Source organism: Nerophis ophidion, linkage group LG01 (assembly GCF_033978795.1).
Source record: "Nerophis ophidion isolate RoL-2023_Sa linkage group LG01, RoL_Noph_v1.0, whole genome shotgun sequence".
NCBI lineage: Eukaryota > Metazoa > Chordata > Actinopteri > Syngnathiformes > Syngnathidae > Nerophis > Nerophis ophidion.
Genome location: NC_084611.1, coordinates 92,012,299 through 92,033,654, shown reverse-complemented (window position 1 = coordinate 92,033,654; position 21,356 = coordinate 92,012,299). Strand labels below are relative to the sequence as shown.

The following is a 21,356-nucleotide window of genomic DNA, read 5'->3' as shown; positions in this document are numbered from 1 at the left end:
AGCTGCCATGCAAGGCGCCAACCAGCACCCATCAGGAGCAAGGGTGAAGTGTCTTGCTCAGGACACAACGGACGTGACGAGGCTGGTTCTAGGTGGGATTTGAACCAGTGACCCTACAACTGAAGGCACATCTCGGCAATTGATGTTGACAATTGCATTTATTGATGAGTCGCTGAAGGCAAAACAACATTCTGCACAAAGCAGCAGGAAAGATTGTAGAAACGCTCAAACCTCTTTTTCTTTAAATAACATCACTTTCATCCAACGTCTTTACAGCTCAAAAAAACAATGTTCAATTCGGCAGTTTTCAATCAGGACATGACATACATTTCACAACCAAAAAAATTTCCTTTTTAAAAGGACAATGATGCATTTTAAATGTGATGGTGTTTCCAAAGTCTTAATTGGGTCCAGCGATTGTCAGTGTTGAAGTGGTCTTGTCAAAACAACCTTTTTGTAGGAGTTGTAAACTTTCAGATATTCCTTGTGGATACACACTTTTAAATAAGTGTTCAAGGATTATTAAGGAACTAAATTCAGTTCTTTACAAATGGCCGACATGCAGATGAGGTCTATTCAGGCTTGGGGCTCATACAAACCCCGTTTCCATATGAGTTGGGAAATGGTGTTAGATGTAAATATAAACAGAATACAATGATTTGCAAATCCTTTTCAAGCCATATTCAGTTGAATATGCTACAAAGACAACATATTTGATGTTCAAACTCATAAACACTTTTTTTTTTTTTTTGCAAATAATCATTAACTTTAGAATTTGATGCCAGCAACACGTGACAAAGAAGTTGGGAAAGGTGGCGATAAATACTGATAAAGTTGAGGAATGCTCATCAAACACTTATTTGGAACACCCCACAGGTGTGCAGGCTAATTGGGAACAGGTGGGTGCCATGATTGGCTATAAAAACAGCTTCCCAAAAAATGCTCAGTCTTTCACAAGAAAGGATGGGGCGAGGTACACCCCTTTGTCCACAACTGCGTGAGCAAATAGTCAAACAGTTTAAGAACAACCTTTCTCAAAGTGACATTGCAAGAAATTTAGGGATTTCAACATCTACGCTCCATAATATCATCAAAAGGTTCAGAGAATCTGGAGAAATCACTCCACGTAAGCGGCATGGCCGGAAACCAACATTGAATGACCGTGACCTTCCATCCCTCAGACGACACTGTATCAAAAACCGACATCAATCTCTAAAGGATATCACCACATGGGCTCAGGAACACTTCAGAAAACCACTATCCCTAATACAGTTGGTTGCTACATCTGTAAGTGCAAGTTAAAGCTCTACTACGCAAAGAGAAAGCCATTTATCAACAACATCCAGAAACTCCGCCGGCTTCTCTGGGCCCGAGATCATCTAAGATGGACTGATGCAAAGTGGAAAAGTATTCTGTGGTCTGACGAGTCCACATTTCAAATTGTTTTTGGAAATATTCAACATTATGTTATCGGGCCCAAAGGGGAAGCGAACCATCCAGACCGTTATTGACGCAAAGTTGAAAAGCCAGCATCTGTGCTGGTTTTGGGGATGCATTAATGCCCAAGGCATGGGTAACTTACACATCTGTGAAGGCACCATTAATGCTGAAAGGTACATACAGCTTTTGGAACAACATATGCTGCCATCTAAGCGCCGTCTTTTTCATGGACGCCCCTGCTTATTTCAGCAAGACAATGCCAAGCCACATTCAGCACGTGTTACAACACCGTGGCTTCGTAAAAAAAGAGTGCGGGTACTTTCCTGGCCCGCCTGCAGTCCAGACCTGTCTCCCATGGAAAATGTGTGGCGCATTATGAAGCGTAAAATAGGACAGCGGAGACCCCGGACTGTTGAAGGACTGAAGCTCTACATAAAACAAGAATGGGAAAGAATTCCACTTTCAAAGCTTCAACAATTAGTTTCCTCAGTTCCCAAACGTTTATTGAGTGTTGTTAAAAGAAAAGGTGATGTAACACAGTGGTGAACATGCCCTTTCCCAACTACTTTGGCACGTGTTGCAGCCATGAAATTCTAAGTTAATTATTATTTGCAAAACAAAAAAAAAAATGTTTATGAGTTTGAACATCAAATATGTTGTCTTTGTAGCATATTCAACTGAATATGGCTTGAAAAGGATTTCCAAATCATTGTATTCTGTTTATATTTAAATCTAACACCATTTCCCAACTCATATGGAAACGGGGTTTGAACATTCTGTAGCGTTTTTGTAAATGTTGCTTTCCAGAAATGTACTTAAAGACTTCAAAAATCAACACTAAACAATCACAACATTCACAGGTGTCATTTCAGGGCTAAATTAAACATAGAAAGGGTTAACATTTAAAAGCATTCATGCGGGTACAGAGAAACACGTTTTGCATTTAAGTGCTCCAATAAGTACAACAAGACAACTAGTAAAACTGGGTTTTTAAGTGCTGTAAAATGAATATAGTACGTATCACACGAGACAGCGTACGATGATTTAAATAACTGGTAGTGCAGATTTTGTTATGATCACCAGCAAGTGTTGGGGGAGACAAAACAATGACATCATATTCTGGACTTTGGATCCCACCAGTATATAAGCCACACCCACTAGATAGAAAATGGTATATATCTTTCCATATATTAGCTGCACCGGACTACAAGTGGCAAATGTATACGTTGTGAAAGTTTTTTTTTAAACACATAATTATTTATAAAATGTTTATTTATATACCTTAATTGTTTCCAGACCGTGTCTGTGACAAGGCAGTAAAACAGCTGATCAAACAAAACAGAAGTCATGGTCATGGAACCACTTGCTACGCAAGCTAGCTCTCCAATCAGCTAAACTGAGGTGATGTTTTAGCGAATTTACGAAACAATACAAAATGAATGAGTTAATAACACTAACAAAGACACTCTTAACGTCTTAGCATAATAGCTATTGCTAACGACGCTAGCTGCATTCCGTTATGGTAGCACGTACAAGTATGCATAAAAACATTCTTACAAACATCACACATGGGACGGCTTAGAAAGTATGAATTATTTTAGTTGTATTGTAAAACGTACAAACGTTGCTTGGAGTGACGAATGAAGAATCCATACGAGTAGAAACGTTATTAACGGCTGGAGAAAAGGACGGAACTTGTACTTCCCATTGAAAGCTTAGTCTAAACCAGACCTGGGCAAATGAAGGCCCGGGGGCCACATGAAGTCCGTTAAGCTTTTCAATCTGGCCCGTCGGACATTCCCAAATAATTATTTTAGATGTTTAAAATGGAGAGTGTAGCACTCATGTTTTCTAATGACTGTAAGTCTTTATACGAAGTATTTCAATGGTTGGAATCTGCGCTTATGGATGATATACCAGTTACTAAGGTCATCTAGTTAGTTACTATGGTCATCTAGTTAGTTACTATGGTCATCTAGTTAGTTAATATGGTCATCTAGTTAGTTACTATGGTCATCTAATTAGTTACTATGGTCATCTAGTTAGCTACTATGGTCATCTAGTTAGTTAATATGGTCATCTAGTTAGTTACTATGGTCATCTAATTAGTTACTATGGTCATCTAGTTAGTTACTAAGGTCATCTAGTTAGTTACTATGGTCATCTAGTTAGTTACTATGGTCATCTAGTTAGTTAATATGGTCATCTAGTTAGTTACTATGGTAATCTAATTAGTTACTATGGTAATCTAATTAGTTACTATGGTCATCTAGTTAGTTACTATGGTCATCTAGTTAGTTACTATGGTCATCTAATTAGTTACTATGGTCATCTAGTTAGTTAATATGGTCATCTAGTTAGTTACTATGGTCATCTAGTTAGTTACTATGGTCATCTAATTAGTTACTATGGTCATCTAGTTAGTTACTATGGTCATCTAATCAGTTACTATGGTCATCTAGTTAGTTACTATGGTCATCTAGTTAGTTACTATGGTAATCTAATTAGTTACTATGGTCATCTAGTTAGTTACTATGGTCATCTAGTTAGTTACTATGGTCATCTAATTAGTTACTATGGTCATCTAGTTAGTTATTATGGTCATCTAGTTAGTTACTATGGTCATCTAGTTAGTTACTATGGTCATCTAATTAGTTACTATGGTCATCTAGTTAGTTAATATGGTCATCTAGTTAGTTACTATGGTCATCTAGTTAGTTACTATGGTAATCTAGTTAGTTACTATGGTCATCTAATTAGTTACTATGGTCATCTAGTTAGTTAATATGGTCATCTAGTTAGTTACTATGGTAATCTAATTAGTTACTATGGTCATCTAGTTAGTTACTATGGTAATCTAATTAGTTACTGTGGTCATCTAGTTAGTTACTATGGTCATCTAGTTAGTTACTATGGTCATCTAGTTAGTTACTATGGTAATCTAATTAGTTACTATGGTCATCTAGTTAGTTACTATGGTCATCTAGTTAGTTACTATGGTAATCTAATTAGTTACTATGGTCATCTAATTAGTTACTATGGTAATCTAATTAGTTACTATGGTCATCTAATTAGTTACTATGGTCATCTAATTAGTTACTATGGTAATCTAATTAGTTACTATGGTAATCTACGTCACAGCAGGTCAGACGAGGCACCAAGCAATGTGGGCGGGAAGCGTTTCCACAGATAAAGAAGGAGCTTTTCACAACAAAGTTCTAAAGCTTAGTGATATATCAGAATGTAGGTGACTTTATTTTGCACACTTCTCGTTCATATTTCACTGTTTGTTGGATTTTTGTTGCGTTTCACTTGATTGTAAAATATGTCGATCAAAAGGGGGAGTGACATTCATATTTTGTCAATATTCAGTGTTTTATTGTTCACAGAAAAATGTAAAATTCCATTACGTTTTTTTTAAAGCGGTCTGTCATAACGTTTTTAGCATTCAATCAGACATTATTGTGAAGTTTTGTATTAGTGTCCCTAAAAATAGATATACCGGCCCCCAGACACTTTTTGCTCTAAATGTGGCCCCCGAGTCAAAATAATTGCCCAGGCCTGGTCTAAACAGTGAGTGAAACTTGTCCAAAAATGGCGATATAGCACAAACAATGACACATTTATTTAGTCTCCCTAAAAATAGATATACCGGCCCCCAGACACTTTTTGCTCTAAATGTGGCCCCCGAGTCAAAATAATTGCCCAGGCCTGGTCTAAACAGTGAGTGAAACTTGTCCAAAAATGGCGATATAGCACAAACAATGACACACTTATTTAGTGTCCCTAAAAATAGATATACCGGCCCCCAGACACTTTTTGCTCTAAATGTGGCCCCCGAGTCAAAATAATTGCCCAGGCCTGGTCTAAACTGAGCGAAACTTGTCCAAAAATGGCGATATAGCACAAACAATGACACACTTATTTAGTGTCTTTGCTTGCTTTTTTAAAGGCCTACTGAAAGCCACTACTAGCGAGCACGCAGTCTGATAGTTTTTATATCAATGATGAAATATTAACATTGCAACATTTAGTTTACTAAATTGCAATTTTAAATTTCACGCCGAAGTATCCTGCTGAAAGGTCTCGGTGTGACGTCACGCATTGTAGAGGACATTTTGTTCCAGCACCGTTCCGAGCTATAAGTCGTCTGTTTTCATCACATTATTCTGGACATCTGTGTTGCTGAATCTTGTGCAATTTGTTCAATGAATAATGGAGACGTCAAAGAAGAAAGCTGTAGGTGGGAAGCGGTGTATTGCGGCCGCCTTTAGCAACACAAACACAGCCGGTGTTTTATTGTCTACATTCCCGAAAGATAACGGTGAAGCTTTACTATGGAACAGAGCGGTCAAGTGAACACGGTTGGATTGGACCACTCACACAAAGTACAGTGTATTATGCAGCCATCATTTCGAAAGTTCGTGTTTCGAAGAGGGTCTCTTGCGAAGGACACAGATGGGCATCGCCACCACCCGTCGACTGGTGCTGAAGAAAGGTGCGGGGCCGACCTTCATGTTGTACAGGTATGACCGTATAATCTCACTAAAACACTAGTAACACAATAAGCAGATAAGGGATTTTCCAGAATTATCCTAGTAAATTTGTCCAATAACATCTGAATCGCTCCCACTGTATAGTGTTTTTTTGTAGTCCTTCACTCTCACTTTCCTCATCCACAAATCTTTCATCCTCGCTCAAACAAATGGGGAAATCGTCGCTTTCTCGGTCGGAATCGCTCTTGCTGCTGGTGGCCATGATTGTAAACAATGTTCAGATGTGAGGAGCTCCACAACCCGTGACGTCATGCGCATATCGTCCGCTACTTCCGGAACAGGCGAGGCTTTTTTTATTAGCGACCAAAAGTTGCGAACTTTATCGTCGATGTTCTCTACTAAATCCTTTCAGCAAAAATATGGCAATATCCCAAAATGATGAAGTATGACACATAGAATGGACCTGGATCCCCGTTTAAATAAGAACATCTCATTTCAGTAGGCCTTTAAATAACTTTTTACATTGTTAAAATCCGTACATTTGCTGCACCGTTTTACAAGCCGCATGGTTCAAAGTGCAGTAAAAAAGTAGCGACTTATACTCCAGAATTTATAGTAAAATGTTTATGTTGTGTGCGAATTGATAATGCTATAAGTTTCTACTTTTCCGGTGTAAAAGAGGCAGACAGTCACTAAGGAACTGTGCAAGCGAGGACATTCAGGAATAGACAATCAGTATCTAACACGTGTGATCAGGCCTTCAAACTGCAAGTAGATACAAAGCTGAACAAGAATGTAAACCTAGATTGGAAAAAAAAAAGTAAACAAGGCATATCTGCCGTTGAGGCCCAGTGTCGTGGATGGCATTGAAATGTCGATTGAGAGACAAAACTCAAGAGAATGAGGTCTTAGACCTGGGTGCAAGGCCTGACTGACACTGGGCCGGAGGCAGATGAAGTTCAGAGGTATATGCGGCAATGAGGTTAGAAAGAGAGACAAACATGCTGACGTCACAGCAAGACCGAGATAAACAGCTTGTTGGTGGTAACCCTGAACTGCTGCTTTGGTATTTGTCTTGTTGTGGGAGACCGGTCCAGACAGAGAGGATTTCCCTGGACTGGGACAAAGAGTAAAGCCACGCTCACCGAAATCCAACAAAGCCTCTTGCAGCCGCCACAATCACGATTAAGCCAGTTGACGAGTACAAGGCCCATCTAAACATTGTTTTTACTGGAACTTTGTACAAGGAAAATGTTTTCATAATGTTTCTTCTTCGAAGCAGCAGTCGTATATATGAGGTTGTACGGCGATACGGCTACCGTAGCAAAATTGGTAAATATCAGTGGCAACAAAACATCTTTAACAACACACACACACACACAAGAACATATTACCCAAGCTTATCCGTGCACATTTGCAAACATGCTGCACGGTTGCATTCCCACTACACCTGTACGAAAAGAGGAAGTAAAACTACGAGGACAAACATTTTTTTTTTTACGCTAATCTCTTCAACATAAACTCACGTTGATGTGGTCATCACAGCGGTTACCAATATACAATCGTCCTGTGTGTCCAGCAATAATTACAATGTTAGCATGGCTCTAAGTCACTTCAATGGCCTTGGTCAGAGAGGTGGAAGCTGCAAATGACAATCATTGATGCTTCATCAACAAAGAACATGAAGAATTCAGTCAAACCTGAAGAACCTAGTTTCCTAACAGCTAACCAACACCGGAGTCATCTTTGATTGTTACCGTGGATGTGTTTCACACATGTCAGTCATCCTGGGAGATCTTCTCTCGCATGTTTAACAAAATAGACCTTCCAGCCGGGCAAGATACATATTCTCAGCAACAAATTCAAACCAGTATGTCAAGAAAACAACTGCAATATGGCTTCTGAGAATTGGTGCAGGCTATACCGTAGAATGCAATTCTTACATAGTAGCGTGAAGTCCCTGCCTCTTTAAAAGTGCTGAATTAGGCCCGGGACCAACGAGGTGAAACACGGCAGAAAGTAGGACTATCAAATAGAGACTCACAGTTAACCTGAATAGTATTACCATATATTCTTGTAAAGGCATGTGTTGTGTTTGAACAAGTTCACCCCAGAAAACATTCTCTTGTAAGAGGTGGTGGGTTCTAGCGTTGAGGAGTTTAGAGGTATCTAGAACCTCTTTGCAGCAGCAGTTGAAAATAGAGTCCCTGAGTTAGCAGAACTGGCAGTGGTACCAGAACCGGACAAGCATATGTTGGCAGGTTTCTTCTTGGGTGGATTTTTCAGTGTTCCAGTGCGCTCTTTGACTTTGTATTCCAGAGTGCTATGGGGTACCCCGTAGACCCCCTGGGCCTTAGAGACGCTCATGCGGCCTCCCATCACCATCGTGATGGCTTCCTCCATCAGCTCGTGGTCATACTGCCGGTATCTTCCGCGTTTCTTTCTCGGTTGCTTGTCTTTGTCGCGGCGGTCTGCCCCCTCCTCCGAGTCATCCAATGAGGAACTGCGATGTACCAGGCGATGAGGTGACTGGTTGGCGCTTCCTGCACAGCCGAGTGCCAGGAAAGGAGGTCTGAGTTTGAAGAGAGGCGAAGGTCTGGCAGTGGTTGACAAGTTGGCAGGCCCGTCTGTTGGTGAGGTACGGAGGTTTTCAGTCACACTGTGATTCTCAGCTTGGGCTGACCTGCTGCGATTGGACACGGATCGGACCTGAGGGATGCGAAGGAGCGTGGGGGTGTCCGGAGTGGGGCTCGGCGGGGGTTGGAGGGCATCCCTGAGCTGGAGAAAAGAGTCGGGGAGGGTCTTAAGTAGACCGCCTGGCTGATGATAGGTAAGAGAGGACGGAAGAAATGTAAGCTCTCCGTTCTCCTCCGTAGATCCTCCAATTTCGGCCCGCTCAGCCCACGCCGCGACTTTCTGCAGAACGAGGCGGGCTTCCCCGCCAAGCATCGACGACACAGATGCCGTTTCCTCCCAGAAATCTTTCCTTCCTTGAGCAACTCGGTGCAACTTTTCTTCCGAACTTCCTTCCAGGCCTCGCCTCAGGACATGAAGAGGTATTCCGTAAAGCAATGCAGCGCGCTGCTCTTGCAGCCTTCCTGAGCACACATCCTTCAAAGCCTTAGACAGCAGCCCCCCAGACAGCTCCGAGCTCCTCTCAGTGTACTCCTTCTGCTTGAGCTGCCTCCTAGGGATGGGAGGACCAAACAGCAGGGTCAGGATGGAGGTGATGGAGGAGGTGTGATTTGAGAAGAAGGGGTCCACACTTTTTATGCCTTGTGGTGGTAACATCACTGCCCGTATTCAGCCACAGCCTCTTCACGTCCAGGTGGGACAGTCTGTGAATGGCTACTCGCAACAGCCCTTGCAGCTTTGTGTTATCCTTCTGGGACAGACTTATGTGCATCTGGATTCAATAGTCCTATTTATTTTTCACTCCATCAGTCAGAAATCAAATCAATTCGGAGATGCAGAACATTTCCATGTTCTGTTCTGTTTAAAGTTAAAGTACCAATGATTGTCACACACACACTAAGTGTGGTGAAATGTGTCCTCTGCATTTGACCCATCTCCTTGATCACCCCCTGGAAAGTGAGGGGAGCAGTGGGCAGCAACGGTGCCGCGCCCGGGTATCATTAATGGTGATTTAACCCCAAATTCCAACCCTTGATGCTGAGTGCCAAGCAGGGAGGTAATGGGTCCCATTTTTTTATAGTCTTTGGTACTCCCAACCTACCCATCTTAGGGCGGACATTTTAACCACTGGGCCACTGAGCTACTGGCATTTCTTCAAGTAGAATACCGATGCTGTGACGTTACCGCTCAAGTGATAAAAGAGTCAACCCCACTCAACCACAACCAAATCAACTATTAAGAATGATATAACCGGTGGTGCGGCCAAACAAAGACGTACACCATTCAATAACACGCTGATCCTAGTCATTCTTACTTGGCCATGCTACAAAGCCACAATGAGCATGCAGGTATTGATCAAGAAAATACTATCACCATGTTAAGTATAAATATTTATATCATGGCCTCGTCATATATTCTTCCACCGTAAATCTCAAGTGCCACTAGTTTTGTAGATAGAAAAAGTCGTATTCTTACCCCGAGGATTTTATGGTGGCTGTTAATGGAGTTGTTGTGGAGCTGTCACCGTTGTTTTTGGAGAGGTCAAGCACGCCATCTGTTGCAGGAAGATGTATTTAAGTGATTAGGTCTGGGCTCTGTTAGACTGTAAATGTATCTGGAAGCACCGTGTCTTCCTCTGGCTTTGGTTTTCGGGGGTGTGGGTGGTCAGTCAAGCAGTCTGGTAAATCTACATCATTTGTATAATCTTAACTTGATTTGTCCCCAAGACTCTATTCCTACCAGTAATTGGCATGTTTTTATTCTACCATAGAGGACAAGTCAAACTAGTAAATTTGCTTACCAGCCGATAAATTCTACAAAATAGAAAAAATTAATAGTCAGAGAGTGACATAGGAGTCAAATAATTACAAATCTTAACAGGACAAGGGGAACTGCACTTTTTCTGGAATGTTGCCTATTGTTCAAAGTCATGAGAGACAAGAACGCGTCTTTTTATTTTTAGATTTTAAGGATGATAAACGCCTTCAAAGTTCTCGAAAACAACTTCCATCAACGCTTTGTAGACACACTGCAAGTATATATATCATGTAGTAACAGACACATTCATAACAATATGTAATATGTACACTATTTACACTGCAAGTGTGTATAAATATATATAATGTAGTAACAGACACCTTTATATGTAATATGTACAATATACACACTGCAAGTATATATATATATATATATATAATGTAGTAACAGACACCTTTATATGTAATATGTACAATATACACACTGCAAGTATATATATATATATATAATGTAGTAACAGACACCTTCATAACAATATGTAATATGTACACTATTTACACTGCAAGTGTGTATAAATATATATAATGTAGTAACAGACACCTTTATATGTAATATGTACAATATACACACTGCAAGTATATATATATATATATATATATAATGTAGTAACAGACACCTTTATATGTAATATGTACAATATACACACTGCAAGTATATATATATATATATATAATGTAGTAACAGACACCTTTATATGTAATATGTACAATATACACACTGCAAGTATATATATATATATATAATGTAGTAACAGACACCTTTATATGTAATATGTACAATATACACACTGCAAGTATATATATATATATATAATGTAGTAACAGACACCTTCATAACCAAGGTTTCCCACACATTAATTTATTTGTGGCGGCCCGCCACGAAAGAATTACAAATTTAAAAAAAAAATATATATTTTTTTAGCTTTTGACTCGCTGGACCGCTCATAAAATCAATGGGACTCTGTCTGTGATTGGAGCTTGTAGTTACATATTATATAAATATGTACATAAAGTGTTGTAATTATATTCCAACTCCGCGTTCTTCTTGGTCATCGCCGCCGCCGCTGCCACCCAGTTGTAGCAAACGCACAACTGTCCATCGCGTGAGTCACACTTTAATATCCTACATGATACACGCAACTACAGTACATACACTGTCTGGCTAGCTGTGTACAAAAAACATGAAGTAATACTTTACAGATACTGTAATGTGATTGTTCATGTTTTCCCCTCCGTACAGAGTGGTGTCTATCACATTGTGTTGTGTTACAAACTCAAATGCGTGGAAGCTAACTCCTCTCCTGCTGTAGTTAGCTTTTATGGCTAATACTGTAACACGCCGATGTGTTACTACGAAAAAAAGAGTTCTTCAATACCAATGTTGCTACTACAGCTTAGGTTTTACGGAACGAAAATTAAGTATTGACGGTTTTTGAATGCATTTTAAAGTAATTTGGAGGTAGAATTGATTTGTTAGAAAAATTGCATGTAAATTATCAAAAAACTTTCCACTCTGAGTTTCCAGAGAACAGATGAGAGCTGTCTTTGTTGCACCAAGCAAAGTCTTGGAAGATTCCGCCGTGTACGTTGGAATGAGACGGGAGGGGTTATCTATTGTCCTCAAAGATCTGGCAAAGCTGAATCCAGAACGAGCCCAAGCCTAAGCCCGAGGCATCATCTTCTTTTGTCTTCAATGTGACCGAAAACAATGACTGTTTACATACACCCCATTCCTGTTGTGACGTGTTGTTGCGTAAACATTGAATATCTAAATAAAAGAGGAGACGTAAACCTTTTTCGTCAAAGCGTGGTGCAGGACTGGACAGTGGCCAAATTTAATTATGTCTCTGTTTGATTCTTTGCCTTTTTGTCTTGTTTAATAAATGCCATCAGTGTTTGAACCTGACAGATTGCTCCCATTAGATGCATTGCTACCCCCCAAGAACAAGACTTCTTGTTGAAATGCCCCAAAAGATCTACCTTCTGTCTTCTTGGCTCTCATAATGATTGTGAACGATAGGCAAAATTCCCCCAAAAAGTGCAGTTCCCCTTTAAGAAATCACAAGCTCAATGTTGTTAGAAATCCATCCACCCACCAGTATTAGATTGCCTTTCTTCTTCGCCCTGAGGTCGGCTCACTGTCAGGTCCAAGGGGGCATCAGGCGGGGATATCCTTGTTGGCGTGGTGTGGATTAGGCACTTGGATGCATACTCTATGGCGAACTGGTGTATCATCTTCTTCATCAGCTCCTGGGCGATCTGAGGAATGTTGGAATCGCGGCCCAGGGACACATCTGAAGGTGACAAAAGGTTGCATGAATATATAAACTCTCAACTAAACATTAGGAACAGAGTGGAGAATCAGAGATAGTTCATTCCTTGTGAATAATTCATTTGATTGATTGAGACTTTTATTAGTAGATTGAACAGTACAGTACATATTCCGTATAATTGACCACTAAATGGTAACACCCCAATAAGTTTTTCAACGTACCGTATTTTCCGGATTATAAGTCGCAGTTTTATTCATTATTTGGCCAGGGGTACGACAGGTCTGATCACGGGGGCAGCAGCCTAAGCAGGGAAGCCCACACTTCCCCCTCCCCAGCCACTTCGTCCAGGTGCGAATGAAGGAAGAATTAATTCCCAAGAAAAACAGCAGGGGGCGGTGGTTTGGCTTCAAGTGGGAATATGTCGAACAGACAATTGTAATTTGTCAAGTGTGGGGCAAAAGCGTTGCTACAAAAAGTAGCATTACTGCTAATATGTAGCATAGTTCAAAAAGTCACCTGCTGGAGAATGAAGAGTGCTTACTCCGCATGTCAACATCTCTATTCGGCGCCACACCATCCAAATGCCGAGGCAACCATTTCCAGATCAACACCGTATCAAAAAACTAGTCAACAACAAAAGGACGGCGTGGCGCAGTGGGAGAGTGGCCGTGCGCAACCCGAGGGTCCCTGGTTCAAATCCCACCTAGTACCAACCTCGTCACGTCCGTTGTGTCCTGAGCAAGACACCCTTGCTCCTGATGGGTGCTGGTTGGCGCCTTGCATGGCAGCTCCCTCCATCAGTGTGTGAATGGGTAAATGTGGAAGTAGTGTCAAAGCGCTTTGAGTACCTTGAAGGTAGAAAAGCGCTATACAAGTACAACCCATTTATTATTCATTTATTTAGATTATTAACACATTACCATAAAACATTAAATAATATTATGTATGTCATTCGCGGAAGAGACCCAAGAAAATGTCAGCAATCGTCACACACACGTCAACCAATAAGAATTCGGCGGGGGAGGGTCATGGCAGAAGTGCATAGTGGGTCATGGAATGCTAACTTCTATATGCTACTGCCGTAGCTATTAAAATGGATCATTTCATCGTTGGCGGTAACTTATAAAAAGTGAGAAGGGCTGAACAAAAATGGCAGCAAAAAGGAAATCATGTACTGCAGATTACAAGCTGGACGTAGTGAATATGCAGCGGAAAACAACAAGAGGAAGCGGCGCATACCTTTGGAGTTGGCAGAGTTGTTTAGAAACGACACCGAGGAAGAAGATTTCATGGGATTTATGGATTAGGAGTGACAGATAGTTTGGTAAAAGTATAGCATGTTCTATATCAATCAATCAATCAATGTTTCCTCAAATAGCCCTAAATCACTAGTGTCTCAAAGGGCTGCACAAACCACTTCGACATCCTCGGTAGGCCCACATAAGGGCAAGGAAAACTCACACCCAGTGGGACGTCGGTGACAATGATGACTATGAGAACCTTGAAGAGGAGGAAAGCAATGGATGTCGCCTATAAGGCGGGAAGACGGGGGAAAGCCCCGGCAGACGTTAGCCTGCTTCTTCAGATTTGCAATCTGATATGTCACACCCCAGAGCTTGACAAGAAGGGGACTGAAACCCCTGTATGTGGGGTTACAATCCACCGCTTACTCAGCCATAAGTCATAAAGGTGTAGATGAAGGGAAGAGGGTTCATGGAAGGGTAAAAGCTAATATCAATCAATCAATGTTTATTTATATAGCCCCAAATCACAAATGTCTCAAAGGACTGCACAAATCATTACGACTACAACATCCTCGGAAGAACCCACAAAAGGGCAAGGAAAACTCACACCCAGTGGGCAGGGAGAATTCACATCCAGTGGGACGCCAGTGACAATGCTGACTATGAGAAACCTTGGAGAGGACCTCAGATGTGGGCAACCCCCCCCCCTCTAGGGGACCGAAAGCAATGGATGTCGAGCGGGTCTAACATGATACTGTGAAAGTTCAATCCATAGTGGCTCCAAGACAGCAGTGAGAGTCCCGTCCACAGGAAACCATCTCAAGCGGATCAGCAGCGTAGAGATGTCCCCAACCGATACAGGCGAGCGGTCCATCCTGGGTCCCGACGAGCGGTCCATCCTGGGTCTCGACTCTGGACAGTCAGTACTTCATCCATGGTCATCGGACCGGACCCCCTCCACAAGGAAGGGGGGGACATAGGAGAAAGAAAAGAAGCGGCAGATCAACTGGTCTAAAAAGGAGGTCTATTTAAAGGCTAGAGTATACAGATGAGTTTTAAGATGAGACTTAAATGCTTCTACTGAGGTAGCATCTCGAACTGTTACCGGGAGGGCATTCCAGAGTACTGGAGCCCGAACGGAAAACGCTCTATAGCCCGCAGACGTTTTTTGAGCTCTAGGAATCACTAATAAGCCGGAGTCTTTTGAACGCAGATTTCTTGCCGGGACATATGGTACAATACAATCGGCAAGATAGGCTGGAGCTAGACCGTGTAGTATTTTATACGTAAGTAGTAAAACCTTAAAGTCACATCTTAAGTGCACAGGAAGCCAGTGCAGGTGAGCCAGTACAGGCGTAATGTGATCAAACTTTCTTGTTCTTGTCAAAAGTCTAGCAGCCGCATTTTGTACCAACTGTAATCTTTTAATGCTAGACATGGGGAGACCCGAAAATAATACGTTACAGTAATCGAGACGAGACGTAACAAACGCATGGATAATGATCTCGGCGTCTGTAGTGGACAAAATGGAGCGAATTTTAGCGATATTACGGAGATGAAAGAAGGCCGTTTTAGTAACGCTTTTAATGTGTGCCTCAAAGGAGAGAGTTGGGTCGAAGATAATACTCAGATTTTTTAATAGAATTAAGGGCACACCAAGAAGTATTGGTGATATAAACTGGTCAAAAAGGCTTACTACCATGGTCAGAATCAGAGTTTGTTTTGTATAGCTTCAAAGTTTAAAAGGGTGGGGTTATTAAGGAGTATATAGTTTAGAACCTTACCAGGAATGATAAAGATCAAAATAACTCAGGAGAAGAGTACAGTTATAAGTCAAGGAGCGGGGTCCAATTGTGGCATTATATAACTATATGTTATAGTTATTTCAATCAATCAATCAATGTTTACTTATATAGCCCTAAATCACTAGTGTCTCAAAGGGCTGCACAAACCACCACGACATCCTCGGTAGGCCCACATAAGGGCAAGAAAAACTCACACCCAGTGGGACGTCGGTGACAATGATGACTATGAGAACCTTAGAGAGGAGGAAAGCAATGGATGACGAGCGGGTCTAACATGATACTGTGAAAGTTCAATCCACAATGGATACAACACAGTCGCGAGAGTCCAGTCCAAAGAGGATCCAAGACACAGCAGCGAGAGTCCCGTTCACAGCGGAGCCAGCAGGAAACCATCCCAAGCGTAGGCGGACCAGCAGCGCAGAGATGTCCCCAGCCGATATTTGAATGACTCTTACCATAATGTTAGGTTAACATAGCAGTTGGTTATTTATGCCTCATATAACCTACACTTATTCAGCCTGTTGTTCCCTATTCTTTATCTATTTTAAATTGCCTTTCAAATGTCTATTCTTGGAGTTGGATTTTATCAAATAAATTTCCCCCAAAAATGCGACTTATACTCCAGTGCGACGTATGTATGTTTTTTTCCTTCTTTATAATGCATTTTCGGCAGGTGCGACATAAACTCCAGAGCGAATTACATTCCGAAAAATACGGTACATTTTATGTCCGTTCTTGGACGAGTTGTACTGAAAACTAATGTACTTTTTGAGTGCAATAACAAAATTTTAGTCTTCTTGTACAATACAGGAGGTCGCTCCGCTATCGGCACTTATCTTATTGTTGCTAAGAATGAAAAATTTCGAAAAAATGGTAAAAGTTCCAGTTATGTTTTAGAATTCTGTATACCAAAAAGGCGTTCCTCATCTGGTCTGAGTCAACATCCCAGAAGAGGTCGTGTGCGACTGAAGAGGTTCCACCGTGCAAGTTCAAGTGTTGTTCTGGGTCACTTGGATTCGCGATAGTTCTCTAAAAGGCCGACAACTGCACTTGAATCACTCTCCGTTAGTATGAGTGGATGTGCTGATGTACACAGTCAGCTACTTCGGAACAAAAGTACATACTAAAGTCTCGTGTCTGAGGGTTCTAAGTTTCATACAATTAGGAAAGGGATTCAAAAACCAAGGGTCCTTGGAATCGCTTGCCATTTTTCAAACGGTTCCTTTCACGATTCTTTCAGATGGTGGATGACGTCGTTACGCAACATCCGTAGTGACGTCAGATCGCGAAATGGCGATGCCCGGTCGGAACAAACACTAACATTTTACAATGCCTTCTTTCATCTCCGTAATATCGCTAAAATTCGCTCCATTTTGTCCACTAAAGACGCCGAGATCATTATCCATGCGTTTGTTACGTCTCGTCTCGATTACTGTAACGTATTATTTTCGGGTCTCCCCATGTCTAGCATTAAAAGATTACAGTTGGTACAAAATGCGGCTGCTAGACTTTTGACAAGAACAAGAAAGTTTGATCATATTACGCCTGTACTGGCTCACCTGCACTGGCTTCCTGTGCACTTAAGATGTGACTTTAAGGTTTTACTACTTACGTATAAAATACTACACGGTCTAGCTCCAGCCTATCTTGCCGATTGTATTGTACCGTATGTCCCGGCAAGAAATCTGCGTTCAAAAGACTCCGGCTTATTAGTGATTCCTAGAGCTCAAAAAAAGTCTGCGGGCTATAGAGCGTTTTCCGTTCGGGCTCCAGTACTCTGGAATGCCCTCCCGGTAACAGTTCGAGATGCTACCTCAGTAGAAGCATTTAAGTCTCATCTTAAAACTCATCTGTATACTCTAGCCTTTAAATAGACCTCCTTTTTAGACCAGTTGATCTGCCGCTTCTTTTCTTTCTCCTATGTCCCCCCCTCCCTTGTGGAGGGGGTCCGGTCCGATGACCATGGATGAAGTACTGACTGTCCAGAGTCGAGACCCAGGATGGACCGCTCGTCGGGACCCAGGATGGACCGCTCGCCTGTATCGGTTGGGGACATCTCTACGCTGCTGATCCGCTTGAGATGGTTTCCTGTGGACGGGACTCTCACTGCTGTCTTGGAGCCACTATGGATTGAACTTTCACAGTATCATGTTAGACCCGCTCGACATCCATTGCTTTCGGTCCCCTAGAGGGGGGGGGTTGCCCACATCTGAGGTCCTCTCCAAGGTTTCTCATAGTCAGCATTGTCACTGGCGTCCCACTGAATGTGAATTCTCCCTGCCCACTGGGTGTGAGTTTTCCTTGCCCTTTTGTGGGTTCTTCCGAGGATGTTGTAGTCGTAATGATTTGTGCAGTCCTTTGAGACATTTGTGATTTGGGGCTATATAAATAAACATTGATTGATTGATTGACAAGAAAAGATTGCAATAGCGCTACTTGTAATGAGTAAAAGGCTGCTATTTCTTGAAGAGGAGGACTTAGAAGCAATATGCTGAAACATTTGAACACACAACATGCAGTAATTATAAATGAAAGTCTACTTACTTATTTGGACTATTTTGGTGTTTTCCTGTGTGTAGTGTTTCCTATTTTGTTGTTGATTGTCATGTCATGTACGGATGCACTTTGTGGACGCCGTCTGCTGCTCCGCACGCTGTAAGTCTTTGCTGTCGTCCAGCATTCTGTTTTTGTTTACATTGCAGCCGGTTCAGTTTTAGTTTCGCTTTGCATAGTCTTCTCTAAGCTTCAATGCCTTTTCCAAGCGGCACTCGCCTTTTGTTTATTTTTGGTTTAAACATTAGATACCTTTTTACCTGCACGCTGCCTCCAGCTGTCGCCTGCATATTGTGATCACGACAAACCATGTTCCCGACATCCACAAAGCAATTAGCTACCTCCTGCCACCTACTGATACCAAAGAGTATCACACGGTTAATCTACCGAGCTCTAGACAGCACGGACACATTATTTACGGATTATAATTACTGGTTTGCAAAAAATATTTTTAACCCAAATACCGTATTTCCTGGAATTGCCGCCGGGGCGCAAATTAATTTAAAACCTCCTCTCACTCCGGCGTTTACCAAAGGCATGCGGTAAATTTAGGCCTGCGCTTATAAATTTGAGTGTGATGTAAGAATACCATCATGAAAAGCACATTTAATAAAAAAAAACGTTATTATGGTCTTACCTTTACTTATAAATGAAGTCCATGCGCAGCTCCTTCTGATCAAAAGCATTGATAACTTGTTTATAGAAGTCTTCCTTATCTTTCTTCAGTTTTAAAAGTCTCTCTGTCTCGATGGAGATCTTCCTTTATTACCTCCTGCTTCGTTTGAAAGTCTTGTTTAGAAAACTGTTTTATTTTAGATATGTAATCCTCCATGTTAAAAGTGCAAGCGAAAAGAAAAAATAAACCATTGCTGCTCAGTTCTTGCTGCTTGTTGTCACTTCTTCTGCAGCCGAGTAGTCGCAAGAAGGATCACTAGCGCCCTCTACCACCAGCAGGCGGGAGTCATTTAATGACTCATATTTGACACACGCAGCTACGGTATATTAATAAAACATAGCTGCTTACTGTTCTTTTTAGCATATTCAATATATTGGACCTTAAATCCTACTGAATAGCTCTTAATCTTCTTCCCTTTATGCGATTTCAAATGATTGAAATCAGCCTCCTCCATTTTGAAAATGATGACAGGTGAAGTGTCGCTCGTGACGTGACGAGTTTGACCCGGTGGAAATTCTAGGCATATGCTAATTATTTGGCGAAACGAGTTTGACCTGGCGGAATTTCTAGACATGCACTAACAAAAATAATATTTTGCGAAACGAGTTTGACCCGACAGGCAGGCGCATACTATTTACCCGGCGGCAATTCAAGAAAATACGGTAGGTGAAATGACATCATCTCCCACGGCACACCAGACAATATGTCACAGCACACTGCTTTAGGTCATGTCACCTCTAAACTAAACAAAACTGATGCTAATCCACCCCTTTTTTTTCTTAAAAAGAGGAATCGAAAATATATATTATCAATCCCCATCCCGACATACAGCGCTTCCCACAGCTGACGTCACATTCACCTTTCTTGTGGAACACAGCCTGGAGGAACCTGTGAGCGGTCTGGCTGCTCTCAGACATGGTCGGGGCCTGACATGGAGAGACATCCGAGGGGGAGGAGAGGGCTGACGGGGTTGCTTGCTCCTGGGGGACAAGACAGAAAAAGTTAATTGTGGAAGAATATGCACTTGCGTAGCTTCTAACACCCAGGTGAGAATGTGCCAATGGGCCAGCGGCCTAACAGCATGAAACACAAGTAGCCATGGGTGTCAAACTCTGGCCCGTGTAATTTCATTTGGCCCTTGAGGCAATATCAAATTAACATTAGAGCTGGCCCGTCGGTATTATAACACCTCATTCACAGCTAATACTCATACTTGCCAACACTCCCGATTTTCCTGGGAGACTCCTGAATTTCAGTTTGTCTCCTCCCGAAAATCTCCCGGGGCAATCATTCTCCTGAATTCCACTCGGACAACAACATTGGGGGCATGCATGACAGTGATTCTCAACCTTTTTTCAGTGATGTACCCCCTGTGAACATTTTTTAAATTCAAGTACTCCCTAATCCAGGGTGTCTAAAGTGTGGCCCGGGGGCCATTTGCGGCCCGCAGCTAATGTTTTACCGGCCCGCAGCACATCATTCTAAAAATACTAATATATATATATATATATATATATATATATATATATAAATGGGTTGTACTTGTATAGCGCTTTTCTACCTTCAAGGTACTCAAAGCGCTTTGACACTACTTCCACATTTACCCATTCACACACACATTCACACACTGATGGAGGGAGCTGCCATGCAAGGCGCCAACCAGCACCCATCAGGAGCAAGGGTGAAGTGTCTTGCTCAGGACACAACGGACGTGACGAGGTTGGTACTAGGTGGGGATTTGAACCAGGGACCCTCAGGTTGCGCACGGCCACTCTCCCACTGCGCCACGCCGTCCCTAGTATATATATATTTTAAACATTAAAAAGTGGAATAAAAGAGCAAATAGGTGAAATGCAACGAGAAAAAGTTGCATTGTTGACTCTAATAACACCATTTTTTAAATAATTTCTCCAAAAATAATAATGAATAAAAATCAATGTTGCTATATATTATTGATTGATTTAAGGACAAAAATGACATAAATACAACAAACATAAAAACATGAAAAATATGAAAATTTGAAAAAAAAAAATGTCCATACTAATTATATACTAATACTAATTATACTAATTGGTTCTTTTTATAAATATACTAAACCAATTACAATATATTATCTGAATCTGCTATAGAGATTTAAGTGTTGAATGAAAAATAAAAAAAAAGCATGACCTTTTTATAAGTGGAGCACTTTTGGATCCCTAAGGATTTTAGTGGATTTTAATAATTGTCTTTGCTAAAAAAATAAAATAAAAAATAAAAATACATTCAAATAAATTTCGCTATGAATTATTGACTTATTTAGGGATTCAATCACTTCACATTAAATATTTCACTTTGAAAATCTTTTTGGGAAAAAATATTGTGTACTTTTTATTTTGTCTTAAAAAATAGGGTTTCGACAAAAAGCTCGTAAAAAGT

At 41.3% G+C, this 21,356-nt stretch overlaps 1 protein-coding gene across 2 annotated transcripts in view; it reads right to left on the bottom strand.

Annotated features, from left to right (window-relative positions):
* Window positions 1–21,356, bottom strand: part of lcorl (ligand dependent nuclear receptor corepressor-like) — a 50,908-nt gene that overhangs the window by 17,293 nt on the left and 12,259 nt on the right. The window contains exons 4-7 of one of the 2 annotated variants that reach the window (XM_061916258.1): window positions 19,798–19,918; window positions 12,484–12,681; window positions 10,047–10,125; window positions 140–9,123 (exon numbers count right to left, since the gene is read on the bottom strand). In XM_061916258.1, the coding sequence (XP_061772242.1) occupies window positions 8,106–9,123; window positions 10,047–10,125; window positions 12,484–12,681; window positions 19,798–19,918 (1,416 nt within the window). In that variant the 3' untranslated portion in view covers window positions 140–8,105. Of the gene's footprint in view, window positions 1–139; window positions 9,124–10,046; window positions 10,126–12,483; window positions 12,682–19,797; window positions 19,919–21,356 lie in introns of those variants that run through there. The other variant, XM_061916249.1, reaches the window with a different exon arrangement.